Genomic DNA, 19,257 nt, shown 5'->3' with positions numbered 1-19,257 from the left:
TCTCGAAACGTCAACTCTTTTCTTCTCCGCCGATGCTGCCAGACCCGCTGAGTTTTTCCAGGTAGTTCTGTTTTTGTTTTGGATTTCCAGCATCCGCAGTTTTTTTATTTTTATTTTTGTTTTTAACCATTGAACGGAATGAGTTGGTAGAGTCAGAAGATTCGCAGAGAGAGAGAGAGAGAGGCTTTACGGGCACAAAAGGAGGCCATTCGGCCCATTCAGTCCCATTCCTCCCCGGCTTGTGTTGGGGAGTGCCTCGGGGGGTGGGACATCGAAACTGAAAGCGGGTTGGAATCATCAAGTGCTGAGTGTGAACATGGACTCTGGGCAGCAGCCCCGGAGCTGGACCCAGGAGGTAAATTGCTCCATTTGCCTTGATTTCTTCGCCGATCCGGTTTCACTGGAGTGTGGACACAACTTGTGCCGCTCCTGTATCACACGGTGTTGCGCACAGGCGGAGAGGGATTCCTGTCCGGAATGTAGAGAGGAGTTTCCGGACAGAAAACTCACGGTCAACAGGAATTTAGCGAGATTGGCGGAGAAGGCTCGAAAATTAAAGGTGAATCCGGGAGGGAATGGAAATAAACTTCACTGTGAGGAACATGAGGAAGAATTGAAACTGTTCTGTGAAACTGACAAGAAACTGATCTGTTTGATTTGTAGAGATTCGCGGGAACACAAATCTCACAATTTCATGCCGATTAAAGAAGCTGTTGAAATCTACAAGGTAACATGGAACAGATTTTATCTCCAGATTATTTTGTCACACTTTCACAGTCTGACCCTTTCATCCTGTGAATTTCTATCCCTATCCCAGGATCAGCTGAAATCATCTTTACAATCTCTCACAGAGAAGAAATCGATGTTTCTGGAAACGGAACTGAAACAGACATGGAAGATTTCCGAAGTTAGGGCAAGTTCTCCCTGCGCTGGGTTTTCTGGGGATCTCGGTTAGTTTTGTTCCCTGTTGTCGCGGTAAAGGATTATTTTTCACATTTCACTTGGCAGAAACAGTCGAGCAGTCTGCAAACCCACATCACATCCGACTTCAGGAAAATGCACCAGGTTCTCACTGGGAAAGAGCAGAGTTTACTGCGAGATCTCAGGAGAGAAGAGGAGGGGATTCTAGAAACGATGGAGAAAAACCTCCAAAAAAATTCAAGGCAATTTATATTCTATTGAGGAGGAGCTTTCAAAGATGCAGAAACAGGTGGAACAACAGGACGGAGTGAAATTCCTGAAGGTGAGGATTATGTTGCAGGTTAGTTTCAAATAAATGCAACATCTGCTGCGCAGCTCCAAACTGGTGTAAACAGATTAAATCATAGGTGAGAATCATTGAGTGGTCACAGCACAGAAGAAGGCTATTCAGCCCTTTGTTTCTATGTTGGCCCTCTGAAGGGGCAATTCCCCTTGTGCTACTCCCCAACCCCTTCACCGCCCCCCCACCGCCCCCGCCCCGCACCACCCCTCATAGCCCTGCACGTTTTACTTTTCAGGAAATAACCCAATTCCCTCCCGAAAGCCTCGAGTGAACTTTTCTCCATCACACTCTCAGTTAGCGCATTCCAGATCCTAACCTCTCGCTGCATTTAAAAAAAAAACCGGTTTCCCCTCGTGTCCCCATTGCTCCCTTGGACCAATTACCTTCAATCTGCCACCTCTGTTTCTCCAACCCTTCCACCAGTGAGAACAGTTTCTCCCTACCTCTACTTTGTCCCTGGCCCCTCCTGACTTTGAACACTTCCATCAAGCCCCCTCTCAACCTTCTCTTCAAGGAAAACAGTAACCAAGTTCTCCAACCCATCCACCTAACTGAAGTTCCTCAGCCCGGGAACCATTGCCGTGGATGGAATTTTACGGCCCTGTTGCGGTGGCTGTAACATTCCACCCCACGGACTTCGGTGGGACCGTAAAATCCCATCGGCGTAAAATTCCACCCCATGAATCTTTTCTGCACCATCCCTAGTTCCTTCACATCCTTCCCCAAGTGTCCAGTGCCCAGAACTGGATGCAATACTCCAGTTGAGGCCAAACCAGTTTTGTACAGGTTTGACAAAACTTGCTTGCTTTTGTACTGGATGTCCCTACTGATAAAGACCAGGGTACCATATGCCTTATTAAACACTCCCCAAACCTGTCCTGCTACCTTTAATGATTTATGCACATATACACCAAGGTCCCTCTGCTCCTGCGCCCCTTTTAGAATTGTATCCTTTAGTTTATACTGTGTCTCCGTGTTTTTCTATCAAAATGAATCACTTCACATTTCTCTGCATTAAATTTCATCTGCCACTTGCCCACCCATTCCACCAACCGGTCTATATCCTTTTCAAGTACCACACTATCCCCTTGGTTCACAGTACTTCAGAAGTTTTTTTTTATCATCTGCAAATTACATCCTACCTGGTCATTAATATATATCAGGAAGACCAGGGGTGCTAACACCGATCCCTGAGGAATACCTTCCTCCAGTCTGGAAAACAACTGTTAACCACCACTCTCTGTCACTCAGCCAATTCCGTATCCATGTTGCTGGTGTCCCTTTTATTCTATGAGCTCTAGCTTTACTGACAAGTCTGTTGTGTGGCACTTTACCAGACCCCTTTTGGAAACTCATGTACACCACAGCAACAGCACTGCCCTCATCAACCTTCTCTGTTAACTTATCAAAAAATTCAAGCAAGTTAGTTCAATACAATTTGCCCTTAACAAATCCATGCAGGTTTTTGTTAATTAACGTGCATTTGCCCAGCTGATTGTTAACCTCATCCTGAATTATCATTTCTAGAAACTTCCACACACTGAGGTTACACTGACTGGCCTGTAGTTGCTGGGCTTATCTTTTATTAAACAGGGGTATAGCATTTGCAATTCTCCTCTGACACCACCCTGGAATCTAAGAAAGATTGGAGAGTTCTGGCCAGTGCCTCTGCAATTCCACTCTCACTTCGCTTAGTATCCTTAGTGTATGGGGCACTGGTGAGGCCACATCTAGAATGTGATCCTTATTAAGCAGGGATATATACTTATATTAGAGATTCCTGGTCAGCCATGTGAAGGAAAGAATGTTGGAGCCTCTACCATCACTATCCATAGCTCCCAACAGCAAGATGCACATTGAAGTGCATGTTGCCACAGCATCTTGGACTTTCTGTCACACACCACTACCACCACACTTGAATTGGATGCAGTTCGGAGAAGGTTCACCAGGGTGATTCCTGGGATGGAGGAGTTGCCTTATGAGGAAAGGTTGAGCAGATTTAACCTATGCCTATTGGAATTTAGAAGAATGAGAGGTGATCGTATTGAAACCTACAAGATTCTGAGGGGGCTCAACATGATAAATGTTGGGAGGATATTCCCTCTCATGGGGAACCTAGAACTAGGGGGCATAGTTTCAAAATAAGGGCTCTTCCATTTAAGATGGAGATGAGGAGGAATTCCTTCTCTCAGAGGGTCATTAGTCTTTGGAATTCTCCACCCCAGACAACAGTGGAGTTTGGCTTATTGAATATATTCAAGGCTGAGTTAGATAGATTTTTGATCTACAAGGGAGTCAAGGGTTATGGGGGAGGCAAACTGTAAAGTTGAGTTGAGACCACCATCAGATCAGCCATGATCTTATTGAATGGTAGAGCAGGCTCAAAGGGCTGAATGGCCTCCTCCTGCTCCTAATTGTCTGTTCTTAAGTTCTATCTCCAAGGCTCTGGCAGTGAGAACTTGAGGTCATCATCCGCTTTTTGCAGTGCGTGTATAATTTCTGCTTTCTGGGTATATGTGATCAGTTGCCATTAACTCTGACTTGTGTTTTATTTGTTTCAGAAGATAATGTGTCAAAAGAGGAGGTAGGAAAAGATGTTCACTGAAACTTTGTACAATCTACTAAGATAGCTGAGGAAAATTTTTATGGCCAATTTGCATCAAATGTTTAATATTTGCAGGACTAGTGAGAACTATGACAAACAGCCATTAGCAGAGGGCAAGCTGTCAATCGGAAAGTTCAACAGCCCATTACAGTACATGGCATGGAGAGAAATGATTGACGCAATTAGCCCTGGTAAAACTCTTATATTCCTTTGCCCGATATATAACCCCAAGATGTGAAGATTCTAATCTGGCTCTCAGACTCGAGAGTATATGATCTGGGATGTCCAGCTCCAATCTGGGGCCAGGACATTAGTCAATATTTTATATCCAGCATTAAGGAGTCTCTTTGATGTTAACCATAGCTCAGTTGGGAGCATTCGCACCTCTTGAGCTAGAAGATTATGGGTTCACATGGGGTGATGCTGGCATAGTGGTAATGTCACTGGACTAGCAATCCAAGTGCCTAGGCTAATGCTCTGGGGCCATGGGTTCAAATCCCACTATGCAGCTGGTGGAGCTTGAATTTAATGAATAAATCTAGAATTGAAAGCTAGTCTCAGTAATGATGAATGACCATGAAATTATCATCGATTGTAAAAAAAACCCATCTGGTTCAATAATGCTGTAAATCTGCTGACCTCCATGTGACCCTAGAGCCACAGCAATGTGGTTGACGTCTGAAGTGGCCTAGCCACTCAATTCAAGGGCAATTAGGGTGGGCAACAAATGCTGGCCTACCCAGGGGGTGTGCATATTCCACAAAAGAATGGAAAAAAAAACTACCACTCATTCCAGTGGCTTGAGTCTGGAGTCACATGTAGGCCAGACCAGGTAAGGGCAACAGATTTCCTTCCCTAAAGGCCATTAGTTTTTAAAGACAATCAACAATGGTTTTGTGGCTGTCATCCAGATTTTTTTTGGATTCAAATTTCACCATCTGCCGTGGTGGGATTTGAACCCAGGTTCCCAGAGCATTACCCTGACCCAGACCATTGCCACTGCGCCACCACCTGCTCCAAGAAGACAGCAGTCACAGGGACTTCTGAAGTCTTTTCATTGGCTGAAAAGCGCTTTCAAACATCCTGAAGTGGTGAAGAACATTGTTCTTTTTGTGGAGAAAAGTGTTGACGGAATGGTGGTGAATTTGAGACTGCTTGGCTCTTTGAACCTTCTACATCCTGCAAGTGGGACGGTCAGAGAGGAGAAACCTCCGGCCGGGATTATAGCTTTGTGAAGCTTGTTCAGTTGGTGTGGTTTTGCCAGTTTGCGGCTCACCATCGCCATGAGATTGGGGAACAGAGAAGCCGTGTGCAAAATCGTTCTGTCATGTGTCTTCCACCTTTGGCCATTATGTCAGATGAGCCACCTTCTCAAGGGCAGTTAGGGATGGGCAGTAAATGCCAGCAGCGCCCACATCCTGTGAATGAATGAATAAATAAAAAAGGACAAACCCTCAGGTGAGAACGGACTCTCTTCTCAGAACCTGGGACCCATTCAAAAAAAGAGTTCTCACGTATCCCCCAAATTGCCACTTTAAAGCCGTTTTGTTTTTATTATTTTAATAAATCCCAGCACAAAACTAAATCACCTGACTTGTGTTATTTTAACTTACCCCCCAGCTCCAGCCTCTTTAACTCTTGATCCGGAAACAGCCAATCCCTGGCTCATGGTGTCTGAGGACCGGACCAGCGTGAGACTCAGGGACAAACCGCAGGAGCTCCCTGACACCCCGGAGAGGTTTGACTGTTGTGTCTCCGCCTTGGGATCGGAGGGATTCACATCAGAGAGACACTATTGGGAGGTGGAGGTGCAGAACAAGACATGCTGGAGTCTGGAACTTGCCCGACAGTCTGCCAACAGGAAGGGGCAAATCGACCCAAGGCCTCAGGCAGGCTACTGGACTGTTTGCCTGCTGCCTGGAAGAGGCTATGTTGCCGGCAGCTCCCACTCCGACACCCCGCTCGCCCCGGGTATAGGTCCCCAGAAGATCGGGGTGTTCCTGGACTATGAGGCCAGGCAGGTGTCATTTTACAATGCGGACAGCATGTCCCATCCCCACACTTACAACCACACTTTCACTGAGACACTCTTAGCATTTTTCTTTCCGGGACCAAATGATGGTGGGAAAAACAGAACACCTCTGAGCATCTGCGGATTCAAAGGCCACTAACCGGGCCATCCCATGAGGTCGCATTATCCACCTGTCCCCTGTAAACTGATGAGCATCAGCCTCTCTCACAGGTCATGCCATCTTCAATAAAGTGACAAGGTCTTATTGATAATCAGTGCAGTGGAAAAAACTCGCGGAAACTACAGGAACTACTGAAAAATCGTATTTTTAAAGAAAAAGCTTCAAGAACACTGAGGATCAGCAGGGCACGGAGATATACAGCATTAAGGTACAGGCAGAAATACAGCAGGAGAACCTGTGTCCACTTAGGAAGTTACAAGTAAAGATGGGCAGGAGCAAGTGTAAGAAATTGGGGTCTTTAAAACACTGGTATATTCAGGATAGTATGCAATCTTTGAGATTTGCTAAATAACATTGGCTCTCTCTCTGGCAGGAGAATTTCTAAACAATTTGACTTCTAAACAGTCCCTAGAAACACCAAGGTCACTTGATTCAGACTGCCATGTTGACATTCCTAAGCTGTTAAAGAGTTGCACGAGACACCATCCTATCTGTGCAAGCGTTTAGAAAGGACCAGGATATGACCCTCAGCATGATGTAAACTAAAAAGCTGACCTCAAAGTGGGTGGTGAACAATGGGGGGGTGGTGGTAACCACCCTGACGGTTTGGGTACATGCCCCCTGTATCATTGGCCAGAAGGGTTTTGATAAATGACTGACACTGGGTAAGCTACCATCTCCCAGGAAAAGGGTATATGAACAAGTGCTCAGGGCCAGGGGCGGGTCCTGGTGAGGTGGCAGTGCTTGTCAGCAGCTGCCTTCTTCGGATGGACGAGGAGGAGGATGAAGTTCGGGGGAAGCAACACTTGTGACTAGAGAGCAGAATGCTGTTATCATAAGCTACTGAGATCAACACAGTCTGTGCCAACCATCTGTTCTCTGGGATCATTAAACCGTTCTCAACTGTCATGGACCATTTACTTTTTCTGTCTAATTAGGTAATGCATGATATCTAAACTGTTGCTTATTATCTTAAAATAGTTGACTGCCTATCTTAGGTATCTGTGGCCTCCGAGAGAAAACTCGAGTGTAAAGTACATGATAAAGGGAGACCTTCTGAGATACGGCAAAACTTCGGTAGATGAAGCATTAGAGGGAGCAATTTCAGGGGTGCCGGTAGTAGGCAGTGTTCAATTGTTCTGTGCTTGATTATGTGAGCCTGGTGAATGATCTATGCTCACTGTGCTTGATTGGTTTAGCCTGGGTGCAGGCTCAGAGCAAAGTAAATAGATATCAGAGAAGCTCCTCAAAACTGGAGCTAGGAGGTGCATTGTGCAGACATTTTGTGAATGCCGAGATATTTTGAAACACTTCTAAATAACACTGTTGCACACCTAGAAACTAGTGTCATCTCTGCATTGCTCTGAGATATATAGAATATATCACAAACCGGTGAATATAAGAGGAGAGGGGTTGCGGGGGGGGGGGGGATCTTGATTACAGAAGACATGATCGGGAATTGCAGCGTTAAGGGAAGACACTCAAGTGATATTTTCTGAAATAGTACCGTGTCACGTACTGGCAAAAAGACACAGAATAACTAGGCAGACTTATATGTGGCTTGGATTTTGTTGTAAGGAATCACTGTTCCCATTCTTCAAACAGTGGGAAACACAGAATCATAGAATGACAAAGAACAGAAGAAGGTCCATCATGCCTGTGCTGGCTCCTTGTTGCAGTTATTCAATTAGTCCCAATGTCTTTCTGCCTTTTGCTACAGCCTTGCCAACTTTAGCTTGCAAGCACATGGCGGTGGGGGGGGTTAGGGTTGTGGGGGAGGGGAGGGGAGAGGAGGTGACATAGCGGTAATGTCACTGGACTAGTAATCCAGAGGCCCAGGCTAATGTTCTGGGGACACGGGTCCAAACCTCGCCATGGCAGCCGGTGCGATTTAAATTCAATTAACATAAAGCTCGTCTCAGTCATGGTGACCATGCAGCCGAGATCGGTGGTTGTAAGTTCAGGGAAGGAAATCAGTCTTCCTTACCCGGTCTGGCCAACATGTGACTCCAGACCCACAGCCATGTGGCTGACTCAGTTCAAGGTCGGTTGGGGATGGATAATAAATGTTGGCTTTAGCAGCGACGCCCACAACCTGTGAAAGAATAATGGAAAAAGAAAGCAACATACTGTGGTTGCTGGAAATCTGAATTCAAAACGGAAAATGCTGGAAAAATCCAGTGGGCCTGACAGCCGAGAGGGAAACAGAATTAAAATTTCAGGTCGTGACCTTTTAGAATGCACAGAGGTCAGGATTCTGATTAAAGGACAGGAAGGCATTCATTTTGTAGCTTTCCTTTTGACGCAATTCACCCTTTGATGCAACGCTTTCCATTTAACTGCACTTCCTCCTGCTAGCTCACCCATAAAATGGCCTCATTCTTGGGTGGGGGAACAAAGGAGGGACTTAAAATCCACCGGCAAAATTCAGAAAAGACAGGCCAGAACGCTGTAAATATATCGGGGACTGGATATCACTGGATATATCCTGGGAGGAGGCATTGGGTTCGAAGCTGGTTTTTTCAGCATTCGGGTAAGTGTGGTGGGGGGTGCGTGTAGGGGGGGAAGGGCGGGGGGTGGGGGGGTGGGGGTGAGGAGGAGGGGGGAGGGGGGTGGGAGGGGAGACGAAGGGTGTGAGGGGGAGGGGAGGGGGAGGGGGGCTGAGGGGGAGGGGAGGGGGAGGGGAGGGGGGGGAGGGGGTGGGACAGGTTAGCATTTAGGTTAGTAGAAATTCTTGGCCAGAGAACAGGGGTGAGGGAGATGGGCTGTGCCATCCCTCTTGACCTGTTCTATCAGCATGAAAGCCAATGGAGATTAATATTCAGTGGGCTGAGACCGGCATTCCACCCAATCCCATGGGGCTCATGTCTGCTAATTCAGACTAAATTTACCCTTGAAACTCTCTGGGCGTTGTTATCTTTCTGATATAGATTTCTTTCCTCTGCCTTTACCTCAAAGTAACAGATATACGAAAAGGTGGAAGTAATACTATTAGGTTCTGGTTAGGTTGCATTGAGAGCATTACATTCAGGCCTGTCCACCTCATCTCAGGAATGATATGTTCGCCTTGGGACGGGGTTGTGGGGGAGGTGGGGAGTGGTAGGCCGTGAGGCTTGCAGTTCAGTTTTGTCAGAATGATCGGCTAAAAGGTTTTAATATGAGAGCAGGTTGCATTAACTCTTATTTGCATCCCACTGTGTATGGAGGATGAAGGGCCTGGTACAAGTGAGACGTTTAAGAAAAATCAAAGCTTTCAATGAGGAAGCTTTCCAATGTTTGGAGACACGTGGGGCAGAAGTAGCCCATTTTTCCTGGAATGTGTCACTAGCCTAGAGCCAGATGCTACACAGCTTGAGGTGCACCAAGCAACAAGCATGGCTGACCAGGAAATTCTCCCGCTCTTGCCACCTGGAAGGATTGCAGGTTGATCACCAGCCTGTTTAGCCGCATTATAAATGCACCTTCCGTGGCCATTAGGTCTTGAGGTGGCGCTGGATCCTCCTCCAGATACCATGCCCTAAGAGTGCATTCATGATCATAGGCTTCCATTGGATTGGCCCAAGATGATGCTTGGCAAAGTACCGCAGTGGTTTGCCATTGCCTTCTGCAGTATGGCTGGCCTGGAAACTCTCTTGCTTTTCGTGCCTGCTATCAGGCACACTGGAAGGATTTACAAATTGATAATCAGCCTGTTTTGCCATGTTATGAACACACCTTCTGTGGCCACCAAGACCTAACATAGGATTTGAACACAGAGCTTCTGGTCCCAAGTTAGTGACGCTACCCACTGTCAGGTAAGGGACATGAGAGCAAAATGGAGTTATGATACAGAGCAGCTATGGTCACACTGAAGGATGGGACAGTCTCCTCTGTCCTTGTGCATTTTTAAGTGAACTGATCTCGTACATTTGCTAGTTCTTGTAGATTGCAGCTGAGGTGCGAGGAGACCCAGAAGTCAGTGCTCAAGGGGTGGGTCAGCCCAGAAGATCACGAGGAAACCAGAAGATGGCAGACAGCTTGTTGTGTTGAGGACTGCTGCCTTTCCTTGTCCCCACTGATATAACTAAGCGATGAAAAGACCTACTTGCTCACCAGGTGGCTTACGTGGTTCTACCAAGATGTTGACCTACCAGCCTCCAGCAAGTGGAGGTTTTCATATACCTTGACATTGAGTTGATTCAGCATTGTTGCCCATGTTGTAGAAACGATCTACTGGTGAAAATGTCCTGTTCGCCATAATATGAAACCTAGGTGAACCAGAAAGATGCTGGAAAAACTCAGCAGGTCCAACAGCATCTGTGGAGAGAGAAACAGAGTTAACGTTTCGAGTCCCTATGACCCTTCTTCCTCTGAAGGAAGTGACATTACCACTAATGCCACCACCCCCTCCCCCCTGGAAATGTTGTTTCCTAAGTCGGAGAAGTGATCCATGTCCTCGATGTTCTGTTGCCCAATGGTAATAGGAAGTCCTGGCTGCCATCCAGTAATCATTGTTTTGCTCTTCTCACAGGTGATGCGTAGGTGTTTCACAGGAGTGTTTATCAAAGGAGATTTGACACTGAGTCACACAAGGAGATATCACAACAGCTTGGTACGAGAGGCAGTTTTAAAGAAAGTCTGAAAGGAAGAGACCCATGTCGAGAGGCAGAGACGTATAGGAAGGGAATTTGAGAACTTAGTGCCCAGGCTGATGGAGGAAAACTGGGGATCCTGCAAAAGGCCTGAATTGAAGGGCTGTAGAGATCTCCGAGGGTGGTGCAGCTGGAGGATGTTACAGAGATCGGGAGGTTGGCCGTCATGGCAGGATTTGAAAACAAGCATGTAGGGTCTGGAGTCAATGTGTGTCAGTGAGCGCAGCGGGGGGTGGCGGGGGTGGCGGAGGGTGGTGGGGGTTGGTGGGAGGTGGTGGGGGGTGGTGGGGGGGTGGTGGGGTGTGATGGGGGGTGGGGGAGTGGTGGGGGTTTGGGGGGGTGGTGGGGTGGTGGGGGGGTGGCGGGGGGTGGTGGGGGGTGATAGCTGAACGGCACTGGATGCAAGTTACCATACGGGCCGCAGAGTCTTGGATGACTTCATGGAGGGTGCAAGGTGAGAGACCAGGCCAGGAAACATTGGAGTCATCGAGCCTAGAGATGCCTAAGGAATGGATGAAGGAATCCAAAAGTCTCTTCCGTCCAGTTAAAAACTTTCAAAGGACAGTCCCTGTGGTAATGTAGGAAATATCACAGCTGGTTTTCACACAACAAACTCCTTCACAAAGAAAGCAATGTGAAAATGGCCGGATTAGCAGTTCTAATGGTTTTGGTTGAGAACTAAATGTTGGCAAGGACACTGAGACTTCCCTTTTGAATCATACCATTTATGTTGCGGTTACAATTAGGTTTAAGGTTATGGTTAGCATCAAATTTAATGTTAGGTTAGTGGTTAGGATTATCAATACCTTAATGGACAGGGTTAGGAGAAGAGTTAGGCTGGGTGTAAGGGTTAGGGTTAGCATTAGGATTGCTTGTAGCACTTTAAAGCACCATGAGCAACATATTCACTGTTGACATTAGGATTTGGGTTAGGCCCAGTATTGACAACATCATTATGACTGGCCGACTCCAACTTTTTACCTTCACATTGATGAACGAGGAAACAGCCTCTCGTGAATCGCTCATTCAAGGAGCTGCCTTCTGGCAGGAGCTGGAGTTCCTCATGCGTCTACATCTCTGCATTTCTCGCAGAAAGAAAAAGACATCAGGCTGTCAGACACTTGGTATTTTGGCCAAAGTTGACCCAAGCGTCCCTCTGGTTGCGGTCAGTCAGCTGGTCGCCTGCAAAGTGCTGCTGAGAACAACAGGTCACCAGTCACCGCCTGCCAAACCACCATCTCTGCTTTTCCTTGGCCCTGTTTCTCATTGAAATACAAGTGGAGGCCAGGGATGCCGCCCTGAATGGAAAGTGGGGTGACTGAAGGGCGGACTCACATGGAGCATCAATGCACAATGGGAAAAGTGGGACTGGCCAGAGAGAGGGTGGTGGTGGTGGTGGGTGGGGGTGGGAGGAGGGAGGGGTAGTTGTACGTAAAACTCTGAGGCTGAGATGTGAACTGTGAACGGAGGGATCACGTGCTGGGGTAGGCGGGAAGGAGCGAAGGTTATTAAAACACTAGAGAAAGTGCAGGAAACGTTTACATGAATGACACCGGAATTGAGAGGTTATAACTGTCAGGGAAGGCTGAACAGACTGTGATTCTCTTCACTAGGAGAGGTGAACTGATCGAAGACTTTCAAATTGTGAAGGGCTTTCGTAGGGTAGATACAGAGAAGACGTTTCCATTTGTAGGAAGGACAATAACTAAGGTCATGAAGAAGTTCCTTCTAATGTCCCTGTGTGGCCTGTTTGTTGGACTGCACAGTCCCTTGCAGGCTGCCACTGGACCATGCATGCAGGCAACTTAAAGGCGCCACTGCTTCTGCACAGCATGTTAGACCCCTGGGCGACACATTCCCCATTGGTCCATGGCTACGGCACCGTGGAACTTAGAGGAAGTTTTAGGGTGTGAATTCACCCAAGGTTCCTTTGACAGCACCTTCCAAACTCACAACCACTACCATCTAGTAGGACAAGAGCAGTAGATAGACGGGAACACCGCCACCTGGAAGTTCCCCTCAAAGCCACTCACCACCCTGACTGGGAAATATATCACCGTTCCTTCACCGTCACTGGGTCAAAATCCTGTGACTCCCTCCCTACCAGCACTGTGGGTGTACCTACGGCACAGAGACTGCAGCAGCTCAAGAAGGCAGCTCACCACCACCTTCTCAATGGCAACTAGGGATGGGCAATAAATACCTGCCCGGCCAGTGAAGCCCACATCCCATGAATGAATAATAAAAAAAAATACAAAATAGTCACAAATAAATCTAGTAAGAAAGCCAGAAGAAACATTTTACTTACCCGGAGAGAAGTTAGAATATGGCACTGGCTACCACAAGTGGTTGGGGCAAAGAGCACAGATAAGGGGAAATTGTATACGTATATAACAGGGAAAAGGATAGAACATTGTGCTGATATGGTGAGGTGAAGAGGGCTAAGAGGAGGTTCAGGTGGAGCGTAAACTCCGGCATGGACCAGTTAGGCTCAATGGCTTGTCTCAGTGCTGAGAAACTCAGTATAACTTTATAAAGCCTAAGATCATCACCAGCAAAGTGAAGAGGGAGTTAGGAGAATTTTTAAGGGTTTAGTTAAGGCTTTCAAAGAGCCCATCCAGGCCTGATGGGTAGAATGGCCTTCCCGCTAAGCTGCACAATTCTACAGGGTGGGTTTTTGTACTTTGCTGAACCTTCCCTCTCATTAATTTGAAAGGAAGGGAACACCAACAGGTTCTCTTGTTGATGTTTGGCATATGTTTGGTGGTGGTATGTTTGGTGGGCCTGGCGAATTCATGACCTAAAACTCCCTCTAAACCTAATTGTAACCCCAATGTAAATGATCGCCTGAGTCTCCTATCTGCCCTGTACCCCCACCTCCTCCCCCCCAACTCTCACCCCTACAACACTTCCTGAAACTGAAGGTGCAAATCTACTCTTAATACCCTTCACTCTAAATCGCGTGTGAAAGCACTGATCTAAATAGTAGCAGCTCATAACTTTAACCCGGCCCAAAGCTCTTCACGGCCAGTCGGTTCATATTTATTTTTCCTGATGTACCCACACTGTTGTTAAGCAGGATGAGGAGTATTAGAAGAAGCAACTTGCCATTGTTTACCGGCGATGTACAGACTGAGGTGATTTTAATCTCAGCCGTCGGGCGGGTATCCTGGGAGATTGAGTGGAACCCCAGTTTTACCACGCATGCCAGAATGCTCCAATTGACTTTAAAGTCATGCTGGAGTGAAACCAGCATTGCCCCCACTCCTGTCAATTTCTCGATGGGTGGGTTAGAAAGAAGGAAAAAGCAAAAACTTGCAATTTTATAGCCCCTTTCCACCGTCTCAGGATTTCCCAAAGGACTTTAAGGCCAATGACGCTCTTTTGAAGCATCGTCACTGGTTTAATGTGGGAAATGTGGCAACCAATTTGTGCACAGTAAGATCCCAGTAACAGCAAGTGTTCTTTGAAATAGAGCCATGGGATTTTAAAATTCTTTAATTCTTTCATAGGATGTGAGCATCGCCAGCATTTGTTGCCCATTCCTAACCACCTTTTTGAACCATTGCTGTCCATGTGGTGTAGGTACACCCGCAGTGCTGTTCAGGAGTGAGTTCCAAGATTTTGACCTAGCGACAGTGAAGGAACGGTGATATAGTTCCAAGTCAGGATGGTGTGTGTTTTGCAGGGGTACTTGCAAGTGGTGGTGTTCCCATGCATCTGCTGCCCTTGTCCTTCTAGGTGGCAGAGGTTGTGGGTTTGGAAGGTGCTGTCGAAGGAGCCTTGGTAAGTTGTTGCAGTGCATCTCGTAGATGCTACACACTGCTGCTACTGTGCATCAGTGGTGGGGGTGTGAAAGTTTAATACAGCGAGTAGGGGCTGCTTTCTCCTGGATAGTGTCAAGAAGTCCATTCTCCTGGATAGTGTCAAGCCTCTTGCATACTAGTGAAGCTGCACTCCTCCAGGCCAGTGGAGGGTATTCAATCACACTTCTGACTTGTGATGTTGTTATGATTGTGAATATTTAAAGAGAAATTTGAGCACCCAGGGATTAACTGAAAGAACTGCACCACAAGATTTCACGTTTTCAACAAAAACAACCTTTACTGTATATTAAAAAAATAAACAAAGCAAATACTATTAACAACACTAAAGCTTGTAAATACATAGTATAAACCTTTTACTTTCCCCCACAAGAGCTCCCTTATACATTACATAATCTGTAGAGTTCATTCATTTCTTTTTTGGAACCAAGCAAAGTTATGCCACAGCTGTCTGGAATTCACTTTGAATTACCTTCAGTGTTCCAGCTATTCGCCAAGGTATGAGATTTCATGGGGATCCTTACGTTGGCTCTTGGCTAAGTGACCCTTCAACTGTCCTTCAAAACCTCATAATTGTGGACTCCTGAGCGCAAGCTCAGGGCTTCACTGCATTCTTACTTTGTGACTTTTAAAATCAGAAAACACTTTTGCTATGGTCCCGCAGCTGCTTTACAGCACCTTTCAGATTCTATCTTTCTGCCTTCTCCAGGCTCCAGCCAAGCTGATTTCTAACTGCTAGCTTTCTGTGACCAAACACACACAGATAAATTAAACAAAGGGACCCAACTCTATGGAAATGTGGCATACTTTGGGATGTTCCAAGCAGAAAGGTTAGCTAATCGTCCTTACCTTCATCACCATGACCCTTTAATTCTGAGGCCCACATGAATGCTTTATATCTCTAATTAAAATAACAGCCCTTTAACCATACTTACTGGTTCCATTAAGAAACTCCTGTGTTTTCAAGCTGCTTTTAGCTTCTCCATCTTAGTTGGGTTCTGATGATGAGTTCAATTCCAGACACTACTGTTCTTTGAAATACCTCAGTGTTGCACATTTTGTTCTCCTAGTTGAAGCTCATGATATTTCAAATGCATCTCATGTGTAAACTGTCCAACTGCTTACTATGTCTGGAAACACAGTCCATGTCTCCCAGGCTAGAGAAGATGTTTTGTTTTGTTCTAAGTTTGATGCCTCATTTCCTCCACGGTCTCTTGCATAAACGGGCAAATCTATTTGTCACCTCACTGTCAACGAGGACACTTCTGGAGATTGTGCTTCCGGGATTGATGTAGTTATCTGCAACCTTAATGAGTGTGTCACTGTTAGTTATAGTGGGTCGGGTATAGTCAGAAGTTGGTGGTGGACTATCTTTGTCTTCCTTAAGCTGATGGTTTTCCCATAAACAACAGCTACTTTTGAAGAAGTCCATGATCCTTTGAAGGCCATGCTCACAGTGTGACATGGAGACCCAGTCATTGGCAAACAGCAATTCATATATCATCTCTGAAACATTAGTTGAGGATCTCAGTCATCTCAGTATGAAGAGATTGCCATCTGTACTGAATTGGATGCACCATGTTCCATCAACATTTCCATCAAATGCCGCAGAAAGCCCAGCAACAAAGAATGTGCTGAAGGGCACAGAGGCCATGACACAGCCCTGCTTCACACCACTTGTCTCATCAAAGGAGTGAGTGTATTCATGACCATCAGCACTTCTGGCTGTCATTCCATCATGAAACTGCTGTACCAGGTTTTCAACTGTATCAGGGCATCCCAGCTTGGCTAAGACTTCCCACAAGACGTCTGTTTTTACTGTTTCAAAGGCTTTCATCAGATCAACATTACTCAGTAGAGTCACATCTGTTGTTTGCAGCATTTCTCTTATATCTGTCGAAGAGTGAAGATCATGTCACAAGTGCTTCTGCCTTTCCTGAACCCACTTGACTTCCTGGCAGCACTAGTTCTACTACAGGGCTTATCAGTCTGTTGAGTTGGAATTCTTGCTAGATTATTACCAGCCATCACAAGCAGCGAGGTTCCTCTGCAGTTGACACAGGCAGATTTTTGTCCTTTTCCTTTGTATGAGTGAACAAAGGTGGCATCCTTGAACTCCTGAGGTATGGTTTGTTAATCTCACATTCTGTGGGATTCAATTGTGTGAGTCTGATGGCTTACTGGGGTCTGCCAGATCTGTAAATTTCTCACAGGATCCTGTTGAACCTGGAGCCTTCCTTGCAGGTGGGGATCTGATGGCTTTGTCACGACAGAGGGTTTGCTGTCCAGGTCCTCATATTCAGGCCAGTCAGGAAGCTTGTCTGTAGCGGCCCCATTCACGGTGGGTGGGTGGTTAAGCATAGCCCCCAAAGTGTTCAGCCCTGAGCTCTTTGATAACTGCCCTGTCTGTGGGGAGAGATTCCCCTTCAGCACTGAAAACAGGTGGCTGTCAGCATAGACACAAAGCTCTCTGGCTTCTTTGGCCCACCATGCATCTTGCACCCTACACAGCTTCTGTTGCAGGTTCGCCTTTCTCTGCTGGAGTGAATTTTAGCAGCAGAAGTGTCTTTATTTCCCAGCCATGATGCATTATTCCCCCCGTGGCAGTTCCTTAATTCATCATCATTTTCAACAAAGCAACCTCAGTGGCCTTTGTCCTGTGTTCCCAGGGCATCATTAGCAGCTTCCATTCTATTTGCCACCTCGTTGTGAAGGAGGACCTTCCTGGAGATTGTGCTTCTGAGGTTGCTGAAGTTACCTACAGCTTTAAGGGTTGAGTCATTGATAGTAGGTGGGGTATAGTCAGAACTTGGTGGCGGCCGATGGACTATCTCTGTCTCCCTTAAGCTGACGGTTTTCCCATAGTTGTCAGCCACTTTTGAAACAGCCCATGAACCTTTGAAGGTCATACTCACAGCCATGAAACGTGGGCCCAGCCATTGGAAAACAGCAATCCACATATCGTCGTCTCTGATAACTTGGTTGAGGATTTCAGTCATCTCAGACTGAAGAGATTGCCATCTCTTCTGAATTTAATGTATATTCCGTCAACATTTCCATCGACTGATTGGGATGATTTGAGCTGTTTTGAAGGTTGGCTATGCCACTTCAGTGTCATCACTTGGGTATTTTTTGGAGGACAGCTGTTGCTCAAGTCTGAGCCTGAATTGTTCACTTGGTTCTGTGGGTGGGGTTTCTGCACAGCTAGCTTTCTTGGTGGGGGAAAGGGGGGCAGTACCGTGGACATTGCTCTTCTTTTCAGTGAGATAGTGAATTTCATCTTGGGGTGCAGCATCCTGTGGTCTTCACAGCAACCCACCCCTCTGGCACTAGTGATCATAACATCTTTTATCTTGCTCTGTCAAGTGTTGCTAAAATCAACCTGGGTGTCAGTGTTTAGATCTTGGGCATCTCTAGATCTCTGCAACTCGCTGTGTAAATTTTCTTCCTCTCATGTCATGTCTGGTTATTTTTCCAATCGTGCTAAATCTGTGTCCTCTCAGCCTCTACACCACTGGGAATAATCACCCCTTACTGCCACTATTAAAAGCGTTCATGATTTTGAACTGCCCTATCAAACCTCCTATGGGCCTTTGCTTCTCTGAAGAGCATAACCCAGTCTCTCACACGTAACTGAAGTCCCTCACCCTGGCACCATTCCAGAGAGATGGTGTTAGTGACTGACACATTCCAGCAGGTGCAAAGACTCAGGAGAGGTGGGCCAATTGCCACTGTGTTTCCCCATGCTTTGATTCCCTCAGGACACCATCCCAAGACAGATAGTCAGCTCCCTCCCTTACACTGAAGCCCCTCAGCAGAATGGGCTTGTCCTCCTGTCCAGCGCTATTGAATCTGTCACCTCCCCTTCGGTATGTGTACATCAGGTCACAATCATTGTCCCATTACGGCTCAGAGAAACTACAAAAGAGAATCGCTGGAATGGTGCCAGGGTGAGGGACTTCAGTTACGTGTGAGAGACTGGGTTATGCTCTTCAGAGAAGCAAAGGCCCATAGGAGGTTTGATAGGGCAGTTCAAAATCATGAACGCTTTTAATAGTGGCAGTAAGGGGTGATTATTCCCAGTGGTGTAGAGGCTGAAAGGACACAGATTTAGCACGATTGGCAAAATAACCAGACATGACATGAGAGGAGGAAAATTTACACAGCAAGTTGTGGTGATCTAGAATGCATGTACTGACGGAGAGGAAACAGATTCAGCAGTGAGTTTAAGTAAGAAATTGGTTTAATACTTGCCAGTGAACATTTCCAACAGCTATCAGGAAATAGCAGAGTAGTGGGACTAATTGAAGAGCTCTACCAAAGAGATGGCACCGGCATGATGGGCCAAATGGCCCGAATGCTTTGTTATTCTATGCTTCTAGATGTTCCACTGTTTGAAGAATTGATTCCTGAGACCAAAGCCACAGCTATTTACGGATCTGTCTAATTACCCTTCCTCTCTCGGAAAACATCACACTCGAGGTTCTTCCCTTAACTTGCTCCCACCCGTCCATGATTCCTGGCCCCTTTGTGACAGGAGCCCCTCATCCTCGTCGAGGTACTGGGGTCTCCTGCACGACCTCACCTCTAACATAATCTTCCCTCATGCCAGGTCTATAAAAGCTTACGGTGTCTCAAATGGTTTCCTTTGGTCTTGTACTTCTCACTGCGGTGTTACACCTCACCTAGACCCTCTCCCCTCCCCCTCTTGACCTTTAACTCCCCAGCTGAATGCTGGGTT

At 46.6% G+C, this 19,257-nt stretch overlaps 1 protein-coding gene across 1 annotated transcript; it reads left to right on the top strand.

Moving 5' to 3' along the window:
- Window positions 1–316: 316 nt before the first annotated feature.
- Window positions 317–6,040, top strand: LOC121291280 (zinc-binding protein A33-like). Its single transcript, XM_041212350.1, has 5 exons — window positions 317–727; window positions 818–907; window positions 3,826–3,848; window positions 3,945–4,060; window positions 5,490–6,040. Exons 1-5 carry the CDS (start codon window positions 317–319, stop codon window positions 6,038–6,040), a joined length of 1,191 nt encoding a protein of 396 aa, XP_041068284.1.
- The last annotated feature ends 13,217 nt before the right edge of the window (window positions 6,041–19,257 follow it).

The sequence above is a fragment of the Carcharodon carcharias genome, chromosome 19 (assembly GCF_017639515.1).
Source record: "Carcharodon carcharias isolate sCarCar2 chromosome 19, sCarCar2.pri, whole genome shotgun sequence".
NCBI classification, from domain to species: Eukaryota; Metazoa; Chordata; class Chondrichthyes; order Lamniformes; family Lamnidae; genus Carcharodon; species Carcharodon carcharias.
Note: the sequence above shows the minus strand (reverse complement) of the source record. Positions and strands in the feature narration are given on the sequence as shown.

Bases quoted from the DNA above. Each gene is read 5' to 3' on its own strand.
- LOC121291280 (XM_041212350.1), top strand. From the start codon at position 317: ATGGACTCTGGGCAGCAGCCCCGGAGCTGGACCCAGGAGGTAAATTGC. The intron at 728-817 runs GTAACATGGAAC...TCCCTATCCCAG, and splicing joins AAGCTGTTGAAATCTACAAG to GATCAGCTGAAATCATCTTT. The intron at 4,061-5,489 runs GTAAAACTCTTA...CTTACCCCCCAG, and splicing joins GATTGACGCAATTAGCCCTG to CTCCAGCCTCTTTAACTCTT.